General features: G+C 39.2%; 1 protein-coding gene across 5 annotated transcripts in view; it reads left to right on the top strand.

The window, feature by feature from the left end:
• arhgef1a (Rho guanine nucleotide exchange factor (GEF) 1a) overlaps positions 1 to 14,638 on the top strand; it is a 67,717-nt gene that overhangs the window by 1,300 nt on the left and 51,779 nt on the right. For 2 of the 5 annotated variants that reach the window (XM_060865764.1, XM_060865760.1), the window contains exons 2-7: positions 7,737 to 7,843; positions 10,208 to 10,428; positions 10,865 to 11,039; positions 11,619 to 11,724; positions 12,681 to 12,732; positions 13,390 to 13,519. In XM_060865764.1, the coding sequence (XP_060721747.1) occupies positions 7,808 to 7,843; positions 10,208 to 10,428; positions 10,865 to 11,039; positions 11,619 to 11,724; positions 12,681 to 12,732; positions 13,390 to 13,519 (720 nt within the window). In that variant the 5' untranslated portion in view covers positions 7,737 to 7,807. Of the gene's footprint in view, positions 1 to 5,281; positions 5,300 to 6,267; positions 6,396 to 7,736; positions 7,844 to 10,207; positions 10,429 to 10,864; positions 11,040 to 11,618; positions 11,725 to 12,680; positions 12,733 to 13,389; positions 13,520 to 14,638 lie in introns of those variants that run through there. The other 3 variants (XM_060865762.1, XM_060865761.1, XM_060865763.1) reach the window with 3 other exon arrangements.

Raw genomic sequence — 14,638 nt, 5'->3', positions numbered from 1 at the left:
CTAACCCTAGGCTCCCATATTTTTTATAAGGAAAACACACACACACACACACACACACACACACACACACACACACACACACACACATATGTATATATACATATACAGTACATACACATATACTTACATTTGCTGTATATACATATCCAGGTGTATTTTTGTGTTATTTTTGTCTGGAATGGAATGGAATGTCTTTACAAGCATAGTAAAACAAACTTTAAATTTTCTCTATATGCCATTGAGCAGTTCAGTTGCAAATCACATTGTTTCCATGTTGTGTGTGTGTGTGTGTGTGTGTGTGTACAAACAGAAAGCTTCTCTTTATTCAGGTTTTTTTGTGTTTGTTATTCTACTGGAAGGTGAGTGATTAAAGTGTGTGGGAAAGGCCAGACTTACAGAAGGTGAAGCCTGAGAGAGGTAGCAAGCGTGTAATTTAATTTACTAATCCTCTGTTCATACGTGGTATTGATTTCTGCCTTGACTAATCGGATCACATGTGGATGCTGAGTAGTGCAAGTGTGAACATGTTCAAAATGCATCTTTTGTTTTGATAACTCAGAACACGTGAGGAGATCAGGACTGCATGTAACCACTTCAGTTTTGTTGTGTAAACGGCAAAGCGTCCTGATGCATTTCTTACAACATCAAAAGACCGCCTAATTAAGAGTTGCCAGGATTGTGCTTTTCCTTTGGGTTTTTTAAGTGTTCAATCCCCCTGTTGTATTGATGTTCCTGATCCATGGCTTGGATACATAGCTTACATTGTATTTATTAAATCTCTACATTTCAGTGTCCTTCTTATTTTTTAGAGGTTCTGGGGTTTGATTCCCACATCTGCTCTGTGTGTGAAGTTGTGTAAGTTCTCCTTGCTCTTGGGGTGTTTCCTAGAGGTATGCCGGTCTTAAGAATTTCTTTGTAGAGGCATATAGATGCATTTCTCCCCCAGTCAAAAAATATGTATTTTGTGTGTGTGTTAGTGTGTGTGTGAGTGTGTGCATGTCTGTGTGTCTGAGTGTGTGTCTGTGAGTGTGTGTGTGAGTGTGTCTGTGTGAGTGTGTGTCTCTCTGTGTGAAAGTGTGTGTGTCTGTGTGTGTGCATGTTTGTGTGTCTGAGTGTGTGTCTGTGAGTGTGTATGTCTGTGTGAGTGTGTCTGTTTGTGTGTGTCTATATGTGTGTGAAAATGTGTGCGTGAGTCTGTGAGTGTGCGTGTAAAAGTGTGTGTGTCTGTCTGTGCGTGTGTTTGTGTGTGTGTGTGTGTGTGAGTGTGTGTGATTGTTCCCTGTGATGGGTTGGCACCCTGTCCAGGGAGTTCCCTGCATTGTGCACTGAGTTCTCTGGGAAAGACGCCAGGTTCCAAGTGACCCTGTGTAATACAAGCGCTACAGAAAATGAGTGAATAGGTAATACAGGAACACTATTATTTGATATGTTCATGGTCAAGTTTAATAGGGTGGATTTTGACGACTCAACATTTTTATCCTCATGCCTGGACTATATTGCCAAATCTAAAGGCTTAATGATTTCATTAGGAAATGACATCCAAAGGCCAAAAAAAAGCTTAATTTTTTCCCCAAAACAAATCTGACAGAGCACTACAGCTGTATGGATGCGCCTGCTGTGTGTGTGATTGTTTCCTATCTGAAAAGTTAAAAAGCATGACCTAATGGAGAGACAGAGTTAAGAGCTTTGCACCAGAGGAAATAAGTGTTAAACTCACCAACAGAAGAGAACTGATAAAACACTGCATCATTATCCTGTTCAGCTTGTGCATTTGGATTACACTGGTTGCCTTTTGCTCTGTTCTACAGTTGTGTATTGATGGCATGACAGTAAAAATAGACAGGGTTGTAACATATCTGAGTACCAGTACCAGCACTAGCAGTAGTGACTGTGTCTGTTCTGCCTCCAAACATAACTCAAAGTTCTTCTGACTTTTAACAGCTCGGACTGGACCATGAAAAAAAAACATAAAGATAAAGAGTAAATGTTAATGAGTTGATTAGTGAAATACAGGATCGAGAAACTTGCTGAAGGGAGAAACTGAAAAACACTGAATGACAAAAACAGATTTGTAAGGAACTGAATATGGAAATCTCTTGCTAATAGTGTGTGTGTGTGAGAGAGAGAGTGTGTGTGTAAGGCCAGCTGTGATAAGCCATAAAAGAAAATGATAGTGAAGTAATGAGCCACTTGGGGGGTTTATCAGCACTGGGAGAGGAACTTTTGGGTGGAAAAAGGCGTCAAAACAAAACACAAAACAAAAAGAGCTAGCAGCTGATCGTAGCACAGACCAGACCAGCAACTTCAGCATCTCATGGGTTGAGCTGTTCGTTTACATTCACGTCTCTAAAAGTGAATGCCACATGCCACGTGCTGGCAATTCTTCATTCTGTCAAACTGCTGTACTTTCTTCAGTGTGAATCATTATACCCTGATTGAGTTATGTGAAGTTCTTTCTTCTCTTTAACTCCAATTGTCTTGGTTTTGGATATTGAACTTGAGTTTGAAAGTTTTCAAAAATGAAAATTAAAGTAATCTATTGGCTTGTGAGGTGAAGCAAATCTTATCCTCAGGTTGAGTTTTCTCATGTTTTTAACTCAGCAGATGAACCTTTTAGAAGCGTTTATTTCTCTCTTATATTAAACATGTGCACTGACAGTGACAACAAGAATAAGAAGAATCAGAAGAAACTGTTCTAGATTTATACAAGATAATAAATATATACATATTTATGAAGGAAAGAGAAAATAATGTGCTCATTAGTGGATATTCGGACCTGGCTGCAGTCCTACCCAGGACCCCTAGTATCCACACTTGCCCTCCTACTCCCTGAATAAGAAAGGGAAGAAGGGTGAAGTAGACAGAAGAGGGACACAAAAGAGGGCCGGGGGAGGGCGCGTTCACGGTCACGGAGTGATTGATGGCACAGGAGGTGACCGGGGGATGGACAAACTGTAGCAGAGGTGAAGAAAACACACACAAAAACCCAACAGCACAAGCCAGGAGGCTGTAGGAGCAGAGGATGAGGGGTGAGTCTTCCTAGACTTTTCTCTGTATCTTTTACTATCTAAGGCTCAAGACAACTGATTACTCACAATCAGAACCAGAGTGGGGAAAGGAAATGGAAGTGACATATATTTAGTTGTGTCCCACAACTAAACACAGTGTCCCAAATCACACAATGCATTCTGCATTATTCTATTCTATTGTTTAGTGAAATTGTGTAGGTCTGACTTGAACAGGAAGACATACAATTCAGCATCACATTACGTGCATTTGATTACTTTGTAGACTTTAGCAAGAAGGATTTAGTGTAGTGTCTGTGGTAAACTCTGACCTGTTAGTTCCTCAGGAGCTCTTGGTTACACAATTCCACTGGACTTTTAGAAAGGACATTATTTACATTGACATTATTTCCTGTTCAGTGTCATACAAGTGAGGATGAGGTTCTCTTCTGTGTCTGGTTCCTCTCAAGGTTTCTTCCTCATATCATCTCAGGGAGTTTTTCTTTACCGCAGTCACCTCAGGCTTGATCATTAGGGAAAATTGTTAGAGATTATTAATAACTTAATTTTGAACTTTAACATTTAAAATTATTCTGTTTCTATACTTCTACTTTCTGCATGTTTTTTTGCCATTTAATTTAATGCCATGCTGTATTGATCACACATATAAGTAGGTATTGATATTTGCCCTAATGATACCTGTTCTCATAGTAGAAAGAACATTTTGCTATTAATTTAGGATGAATAATTACTTTAGGATTTCGGGGAATGCTTGTTGGTAATGTAGAGGTAAAAAAGAGAGTTAAATGAGTCCCTGGTTTGTGAGACACAGTCAAACATGAAGCCTTCATTAAGAAGATATTCACCCGCTCTGTTTTTAATGCTAATCTGGTTTCTAAGGAGACGAGCGTAGCTTGAGTCATGAATCGAGCTTTAATGTCCTCATGATGCACCTGCAAGCTTCACTAAACCGGAACACGTGCACACACGGACACGGACACACACACACACACACACACACACACACTGCGGGCGGCTTCCAGTTTACTGTGACACATCGTCACCTCGATGGAGTGTTTGCACTTTGGGAGAGGGACAGTGGTGCAAGTGTTACGTCAGAATTCTGATGGATGGATTAGGAATGAAGGGAGGGAAAGCAGTATAAAAGGAGGAGAAGAAAACCAGAATAAGGAGTTAAAGTTTCAGCATTTGTAGAAGGCAGATTGGTAAGTGTTTTTTTTTCCCTAACATGATATTTAAAGTAGCTCATGAGGCTTAACTGCTGTTAACTACTTACAGGCGTGCAAAGGCCATGTTTAACATACACTCACACACACACACACACACACACACACACACACACACACACACACACACACACACACACACACACACACATATTTAACATACCCTTACACACAAACATCTTTAACATACACTTACACACACACATACGTTTAACATACACTTATATACACACACATGTTTAACATACACTCACACACACTCGCACACATGTTTAACATACACTTACACTCACACACATGTTTAACATACACTTACACTCACACACCCGTTTAAAATACACTTACACACACACATGTTTAAAATACACTTACACACACACATACACGTGCAACACAGACTTACACACACACATGTAGCATACACTTACACACATGTGACATGTGGTAGCCTAGTGGTTAAGGTGTTGGGCTACCAATCAGTTGTGAGTTCAATCCCAAGTCCACCAAACTGCCACTGTTGGGCCCCTGAGCAAGGCCCTTAACCCTCAATTGCTCAGCTGTATAAAAAAATGAGGTAATGTAAGTCGCTCTGGATAAGAACGTCTGCCAAATGCTGGAAATGCAAATGTAACATACAGTAACACACACGTGTAACATACACTTACACATACACACATACACACTTATACACAGGTATATACACAAACACACACTTGTACAGATACAGAACCTGTTATAGATACTGGGTGGAAATCTGAGCTTTTTTGTTTTGGAACTCAGCTGAGATTTTAGGAATTTTCAGAGGGAGGGTGATACAGGGAGCGAAAGAGAGAGAGAGAGAGAGAGAGAGAGAGAGAGAGAGAGAGAGAGAGAGAGAGAGAGAAAAGGGGTAAGAAATTAGGATTTTGCAAGGAGTAAAAGAGAAAGCAGGAGGGAATGGGAGGGAAAGGAAAGAGAGCAGGAAGAGTTAGGGTTAAGGAGAGTGAGTGAAGAGGAAGACTTTGGGTGTGTTGAGAGAAGAAACATGCTGGCTTCCTTCACCGTGAGGTAACATGATTACATTATCATGAAATAGGATTTTAGACAGTGTTATGCAACAACACAGTTATACAAGTTTCCACTTTCTAAGGCCCACATTTTGTTTAATGCTGTTTGTTGATTTAATTTTTTTTTTCATTATGCAACTCATAAACAAAAAGAGTGTTTGATTTCATATTCTTTTACTTTACTGATTATTAGAATTACGCATTTTAGCATTGAAGCTTTCAATTTATATTTAAGCTAATTAATTATTATATTAACTATTAATATATTAATGCATTTCAGTGTATATGTTACTTTCAACATTTTAATAGCTTACGAGAGCCAGGGATTTTTTTTGTGCAAAGATTGCTGTTTTGGTTTGTTAGAAAATCTGTAATCTCTCTCTGTAGGTGTGTGGGTGTGGGTATGTGTGCATGTGTGTGGAGGTAATAACAGGCTTATCACTGGTGTGTTTGCTGTCTGATTAAATAGTGTGCTCTTTGAAAGCTCGCATACACTTGTGTCCATGCTCATATGCATATTACTGCACTACTCTTCAAATAATAGCTTTGATGTATGTGTGTGTGTGTGTGTGTGTGTGTGTGTGTGTGTGTGTGTGTGTGTGTGTGTGTGCAATGGGGTCTAGCACTGTGTTTAGTATATATACAGCCCATATGTTGATGATATTAGACCCATGGAAAGTAAAAATTAGCTGTTTCTAACAGTATGATGCTGCTGAAGGTGTGCTGTAGTCTCCATTATGCAGTAGTGACTCAAATGGTTAAGAATCATGTGTACTGATCAGAAGGTCAGGGTTCAAGCTGCCAATCTGCCACACCTAGGTCCTTAAGCAAGGTTTTTAGCTTTCTCTGCTCCAGAGGCAGGAGTCAGTTTGGGAACCCTGACCAGTCTGCAGCTACACAGCCAGCTCTTATGGACTTCATGTTCTGACACCTTTCTATCATAGCCAGCGTTAAGCTTTTCAGCAATTTATCATACAGTGTCTCTGTATTCTGTGGGTTCGGCTCAGAAGAGTTAGCTTTCGCTCCATGTGCTCATCACTGAATCTTGGGCACTTTGGTTCTGTTGCCAGTTCACCACTTTCATGGAAGCATCTTTGGTAGGTTCTAACCACTGCATTCTTAGAGTTACAGTTTTAGTTCTAAACAAAGTCACTCAGGTCCTTATGCTTGCTCATTGTTCCTGTTTCAATATCCCTCCCTTTAACAGGCCCCACTGTAAAGAGATATTCAATGTTATACACTTCACCTGGCAGTGATTTCAATGTCATGAACATTTACAGTTTATGAAGTGTGTTTTGTGTATAATGATAATCACCTTAAAGGTCGTAAACCTTAAAATGTATTCAATTTAATTCAGTAAAATATTTTTTATTATTATTTAGTTGACCTCATAGCAGAGTATATCAGTGAATTGTGTCATGAGGCTAACCAAGCATTTTTAATAAATCTGGCTGTTTATACATAATTGCTTTTAAATCAACTATACATCTATATATTTATATTTTCAAATATGTTATTCTGTAACAACTATGAAAACTATGAAACTGTGAGAAATGAGGACCTGCTAATGTCATTTGATCATTTAATTCACAACACTGTTGAATTCTTAGACCTAATTTGTCAAAAGGTTTTGATTAATTTTCTGTAACAGCAGCTCTGACATTTCCAGCTGGCTTTTAAAATCATTAAAAACATATGAACATGTTGATATACTGAGACTTTCTTTATAAGTAAGCAGAAGTTTATTAGCATTTATGTAAGGAGTCTTCAGTGTCCTCACATTTCTTCAGGCCAGACGAGGACTTTGCACCTTGCCATTTATTATTAACATGTCACTGACTTCAACAGAAACAAAAAAGTGATGACTGTGACTATGACTGTAGCTATGACAAAAATGAATTTAATTATTTTACAGACGCTGTCTTTAAAGATGAATGAATGCCCCATGGTGTTAACAAACAGTTACAACATGCTAAAGGTGCTCGGTAGAATCGTAAAAAGATCCAATGGGCATGCCATCTATCTGTGTATCTGTCTATATATATAGAAATTTTATAGAAAAATATATAGAAAAGTATATAGAACACCAACAACACACTCACTGCAGTGAAGAGTGTAGTGTATGATAGTGATAGTGTATTTCATGATTCTCAAACATGTCTGTATTGATTTAACAAAGAGTTCATCTTAATAAAGCTCATTGTTTTATTACTGATAGAAATGCTCGTATGTGTTTGTCATCCAGGTTATTTGATGAGGAGGTTTAAGGCTGCCCTATGATAAAGAAACCATTAAATGAACACAGACTGCTTTGAAATTGGGTTTCAGATTATCACCAGCATTAAAAATCAGCTGTGAGTTTTTGTTGAGGCTAAACAAACATTGCAGAAAGAACTGGATGAAATGGGATTTTAAATAAATATTTTATTAACCTGCAGAGTGCAAGAGCTAGTGGAATGGTCACATCAGCGTGGGAACTTTAGGGGAGTTCAGAAGACACTGCCTGAGAATGGTTCCTGAAGAGTCGCTCCACCTGAAAGACACGGTATGAACATTGTGTGTGAGTGTGTGTGTGTGTGTGTTTCCCACTTCCTTGTTGTAGCTCTTAAGTTTTATTACTCTTTAATAGTGTTCATGTTCTGTACACTACCTTGTTTGTGATCATAAATCACTCATAAATTACCAGGTGCATGCACATCACAGCTGTTTTGCATTAGGTGATGCCCATAACATGGCAACTGCTGCTAAATGCCCAAAAGAAGAAGCATTTCATACCAGTTCCTACATATCTGGCCTAAGGGCATCGTGCTAACTCGTCTAAAAAGATTACATTTGTGTGTATTTAATTATGCAGTCATAACAAATTCAAGGATTCAAATCTGATACATCAAGGTTCACATTAGTTAATCTTTTTACATGTAAATGTACACACTCAGGAGCAGGAATAGGATATGACATTTTTCCAAATTGATAGGAAATTTATGTCAAATGTATGCTCGTACAAGGCATTTATGCATAAATCCATGTGTGTTCGGCTTGATGGACGAAGCCCAATGTCAGAGCCATAGACGTATATTTTGCAGACCTGATAGCAGGTTTGTGTGTAAGGCTCAGGGGTAGCCCTTTACAATTAAATGATTGAATGCAAATATTAAAACTGAAAACAGCAAGCAGGTTTGGTGATACAAAATCTCAAACCGTTATGGATAGGAAACAAGAATCAAGGCTTAATCGTTTGTTACAGGGAGACCACAATGACAGAACCCCTTGATGCAATGAAAGAAACCATGAACCCCTTGCGTTAATGCATGGTGTCCAGTGCACTTGATAGTGTCCTAGAGCCCTGAATGTCATGTCTTTGGCTATAAAAATGGATGGTTTTCCCTATAAAGCAATACTGGTGATATGTTAAACATTTAACATCCATAGAGTCATCAGTATTAGGACCAGAAGCCTAGATAGCAGGAAACCCAAAGAAACTGACTGACTGGCAAAGTCTAATTGTAGCATCTGTTGGAACTGACTGTGGAAACTTGAGATGGTCACGGCTCAAGGCAGGTTTCAGCTGGTCCTACTGCTCAGCACAGATTTATGGACAGTCAGGTGACCAGCTTGCCAGCTGGAAGCTGAGTTGCTTCCTGTAGGCTGTTGGCATGATGTCCTTGGTCATATCAGGAAGTAGAGTGATGATTTGACCTCAGTGGCCACATCATTGTCAGAAGGTGGTGTGACAACTTCCTTAAATCTAATATGAGAAGGAATGATACCTTCAGTAACATCCCTAATGATGCCTCTGGAGCAACATCCTTAACTGAATTGTATCCTCATTGCATCCAGAAGGCAGAGCAACAACATCCTTATCATAGTCTGAACTTAAGGAGTCTTCTTTTGCTATCTTCATCCTGTCATCCTTTTACTGTAGACGCCTGGGCTTGACTGACCGTCTGCAACTGTGTTGGATACTGTATACTCAACCACCACCCACAACCAAAGATTCTTAGGGAGTCTCCACTCTGGGGTAAAGGGATCACTTGTTTCAGGAGGGTGGAGATCACTGTTGTGGTAGCAAGGCTTGTGTGTCCATGGGCTGTAGTATGAAGTATGAATTGAATGAAATGAAATGACTTCTTCAAACTTGTCTGCTTAGGTTTGGAACTGAAGTATAATTAGCATTGTATGAGTTCATCAGGGGAATATTTAGTTGTGTCATATGTGATTCAGAGATTCAGAGGATGTGAATGTTATTTGGAACAAATGATGCCACTGAGAAAAAGAGGGCATGACATACTGGGAACCCATTTTAGGATGCACACAGCATCCTTTTCATAGTTTCCTTCTCAGTGCAGAACTTGATGTCTCAGGATCATTATTTTGTCTGATGTGCCAAAACTCATCTTTAACCTGCTGGGATTTACCTTGTAATGAGCAAGGGTAACCTTCCTTATACTCGGATAAGATGGGAAATATGGTGGAGAGGAGACATTAGTCAACAATCTCCATAACCTCAGTAGTCCAAATAATCATGTTGTACAGTACCTTAGCTTTATTTATTATGACTTGGAGCAATTTGTGTCTATATTTATTTACATTGAACCTAATGATTTTTAGACCTCTGCTTATTCAGAATTACTTTTTTTTCTCGTTACTTGTAGTGTCTTCAGTTAAGACCTTCTTGCAGATTTATTTGAATGATATTTTTATATTTATTTGAGTAAATAACTTGTATACTTTTTACTTGAGCTGTGTTTGAATGCTCTTTTCTCCTATTCACTAGCCACATTATTATTAGAATTCATTTATTGTATCACTTTTTAGAAAAGATATTAAATGGGTTGTGTTGAACCGTATAGAATTTAGCAGTCAATTTCATTTCTATTTTCTAGACTTTTGTTTCTCTGTCTGTGTCTAGATGTCAAACACTCCTCCATCCTCCCTTCATCCGAACGGCTGCTATCCTGCTCCTTCTCCATGCTCTACTCTTCCCTCTCCACCCATCTCTCCTGCAAGGTCAGGGGTCGTGACCTTTCGTTCTCCTGCCACACGCCACCTTGCCCACCTCGATGCCTGGAGAAGGCACAGCTGGGAGCCGGGTGCCGTCATGCAGGGCAACTCAAACCCTGACACACGCAGGTATGCACACACACAGACACACACACGCACACACACACACGCACACACACACACACACACACGCGCACACACATGCACACACACACTCACACACACACGCGTGCACACACACACACACACACACACACACACACACACACGCACACACATGCACACACACTCACACACACGCGCACACACACACACACACACACACACACACACACACACACACACACACACATACATTCAATCCCACATTATGCAGTATTAGTAAGTGTGATGTTTTTAGTCTTAGTGTTGATTGATTCATAGTATCTTACTCAAGAGTGCCCTCTTTACTTAAAGAGCTTATACCTACTCCAAATTCTGTATTCTCTCTCTGTATCTCTCTCTCTCTCTCTCTCTCTCTCTCTCACACACACACACACACACTGTAATTCTCATGTTCTGCCAGTGTTAGTTTGGAAGACCTGGACATGGAGGAGATGGCGTTGGTTCTGGGTGGAGCTCTGGGCTGCTGCAGAGCTCGAGACACGCGCAAGTCTGTCACCTGTGAGGGCTCATTATCCTCTCTTACTGAGGAGGTAGCTGGAATTGAGACACAGCCACAGCACTGTACAACACTGGAGGTGTGTATGCGAACGCTGTACGCTGTCTACAGCCTAATTCTTTGATGAAATAGATGAAGTCATTGTACAAATTACAGAATAGATAAGGCAGGATTCCCCAGAATAGAGGTCCCTGAATGTGTCAGCAAAAAGAGATGCACAGATATTCACAACCTGGTTTAAGACTTTAATTTGCTGTTATTTTAGCCATTATTTGACTACAGTCACAGAATGATACAGATTCACATCTTTAAATTATTCTAAAGGTTTTTTCCTGTTATACAATACCAGTTTGCCAAGTTTTGGTTTTTTTTAATTACAAGAATAACACTTTTTGTCCATTTTTATCCATTTTGTTGAAATAAAACATCATTTATAATCCATTTTTATTAGTCTTATGAGTCCCTGTTAATTAGTTGTTACTACAGAAATGATAACACATTATTGTATTATAATAGCATTGTAATACAAACCCATGCCTAGCCTTGTGCTTTGCCAGAGCCGTATTGTTATAAAAAATGTATCACCTTTTGACCAATCAGATTTCAAAATTCACTACTGCTGTGGTCTAATGTTAATAACATACACTGTAAAATCTAGGAGCAGGCGGGTCAGATGTGTAGCTGCAGTGTCTCAGCTCCAAGCCTCTGTGTGGTGAGACGCACCCCAAAATCTTCTGCTCCTCGTCCACACTCATACTGCTATGGTAAGGAAACTGTGTGTGTAAGTCTGTGTAATTGTATGTGAGTGTGTGTGTGTGTAATTGTGAGTGAGTGTGTGTTAGTGTTTGTGTGTGAGTGTTTGTGTGTGTTTGTGTGCATGTGAGTGTGTGTAATTGTGAGTGAGTGTGTGTGTCTGTGAATGTGTGTGAATGTGTATATCTGTGTGTGTGTCGCTGTGTATGTGAGTGACTGTATAATTGTGTGTGTTTGTGTGTAATTGTGTATGTGTGTGTGAGTGTAAAGGTGTGTGTGTGAAATTGTGTGTGTGTAATTATGTATGATTGTGTGTGAGTGTGTGTAATTGTGTGTGAGAGTGTGTGTAATTGTGTGGGTTTGTGTGTAACTGTGTGTGAGTGTGTGTGTAATTGTGTGTGTCAAATTGTGTGTTTAATTGTGTGTGTGTTATTGTGTATGTGTAATTGTGAGTGAGTGAGTGTGTGTGTGTATGTGTTTGTGAGTAATTGAGAGTGAGTGAGTGAGTGTGTGTGTGTGTGTGTGTGTGAGTGTGTGTAATTGTGAGTGAGTGTGTAATTGTGAGTAAGTGTGTGTGTGTCTAATTGTGAGTGTGTGTGTGTAATTGTGAGTGTGTAATTGTGAGTGAGTGTGAGTTAGTGTGTGTAATTGTGTGTGTGTAATTTTGTGTGTGTGTGTAATTATGAGTGTGTTTGTGTGTCTGTGTGTGTTTGTGTGTAAGCTCTAGAACGGTTCCTCTTTTTTTCTTGTCCTTAACTCCATTCTGAACAAAAGATCAAATTTTTCCCATACCTGTGGAATCAGGCCGTCCTGTGTGGAGCTGAGAATCGACAAGCGCTCCTGGGTTTTATCTTTCAGGTTCTGCATGTTAAAGTGTGACTGTTAAAAAGGGAAGAACCAAAATTTAGAGTCATTTTAAAAGGATGTGCTGAGTTTCTGCAGCCCATGATATGTTTTCTGTTCCCAGATAATAATACAGAAAGTGCTCTTTACTACCAAGGCGGAGGCTCAACTCAAAGGTTCGTAACCTGAGTTTCAAACAGTTTTATTTATTATGACTGTTCATGTTCATGCTTGTTATCTTCCCAAATCAAAGACTAGTATTATTATTAGTACTAGTAGGATTAGTAGTAGGATTAGAGGCAGTAAATGGGGAGTACAGGTAACTGTTGAACAGCATACATGCACACAAGTATATGTGTTTACGCAGTATTTCAGTGTTTTGTATTTCCTCATGGTGGTTAATCCATATTTAGTAGATATTTTTATTTATTTTATGTTTTTCTACTGATTCAGAGTCCATTTTCGATCATTGAAGACGGGTCAGTCAGGCAGTTTTTTTCCTGAACTCCTTCTGTATTGTACCATGTTAAGATGGTGCTGTGTAATATACAAGTGAAAAAGTGAAAAAGATTAAAATGACTACTCTATTTCATATATAGCAGCACACAAATCTGAATCAATCTGTAAAACATAATTTAACGTATTTGTAAATCAAGCAACTCCATGTGGGGTCACGACCCCTAGTTTGAGAACCCCTGTGGTAGGGCGAGGTGGAGGAGCAGTAGAAGGGCACTTCTATCCCTTAGGTGGTGTCAGGTAATATTACATATATTAGTTTTACCCCAACTGGAATATGATTTAAATGTTTCAACACTTCTGATTCTGTGTCTCAGTTTAGACCGTGGGTTGTCCTCACTTTGGGGAGAGAAAAAAGGAGAACAGGACAAGGACAAAGAGGAGGTCGCAGGCAATGCTTTCATCCGAACATTTAGCTTCCTGTGCAAAATGACCACCAGTCGGAAGGTAAGCCTCAAATCTGAGCTTCTGTTTTATAATTATAGCACATCATGGAACACTGGTCTGTGCATGCTTTCAGTTTGGTTCTGGACAAAAAAATCCCATAAGCAAAAAATATTTTTTAAAATTTCCCTTTTGTGTTTGTCAGTAATCTTGAAACTATAGTAGGTAAAACTGAAGAAAAACAGTGTGATGTGTGTTACTGGGGTTTACCAGCAGTGGGCAGAATCATACCGAATACAATAAGAGTAATGGCAACTCTCCCTCTCCTATTCACACACACACACACACACACACACACACACACACACACACACACACACACACTTTCTGTTCACTTCTCCAGTTGACAGATGAGTCACAATGACAGTTACTCATTCCTGTCTGCGAACCAGGCTCTTACTCATAATTCTTATTTGCAAGTACATTCAGTTAATTGACATTGAGGACTGAATGCAAACCTATGAAAAGGAAACGAAGCATGAGCCAGACTAATAAGAAACTTCGGTTTGCCCAATAATTGTCTTTTCTTTTTGCCTTGTGGATTGTAGAAGTCCTGTGTTTATCACAAACATAAATATAGTTGAATGACAGAATTTTTTACTAACCTATTTTATCTCACAGGTACAGTATGTAGACGTGTTGGGTGCAAAGACACTGTATGTATATGTGGTGCATCCATCATACAAGTCTGTTACTATAGAAACAGTACCGTATTAGAACAAGCATATTAGTATGAATCTGTTGTTTATGTTACAACCAGAAAACCTTCTGACTAATAACATCCTCGACTAACCACAGTTCTCGATTCTGATTGGTCAGCAGGTGTAATTTTTTGCCAGCTCTGTATAACTTTATGTTGCCTGACATGGAAAGTCTTCAAATTGGAGGATGTTGAGGTTTCTAGGGCACTTGACAAGCAGTGAATGTAATTTTTAAATTCAACAGGAAAAAAATAAAGGCTGGTGTAGTTATGATGTAAGTTATAACAAGAAATCATTTCTTTCACAGACAACACATAAAAGGTTTGACATACTGTTTAATAGGTGAGTAATATAAATTGTTAGTATCCTCAGACTGCTGTGACGGAAGAGGAATGAAACCCTTTGGGATGTGATATTACTG

This window comes from Tachysurus vachellii, chromosome 3, assembly GCF_030014155.1.
Source record: "Tachysurus vachellii isolate PV-2020 chromosome 3, HZAU_Pvac_v1, whole genome shotgun sequence".
NCBI classification, from domain to species: domain Eukaryota; kingdom Metazoa; phylum Chordata; class Actinopteri; order Siluriformes; family Bagridae; genus Tachysurus; species Tachysurus vachellii.
Note: the sequence above shows the minus strand (reverse complement) of the source record. Positions and strands in the feature narration are given on the sequence as shown.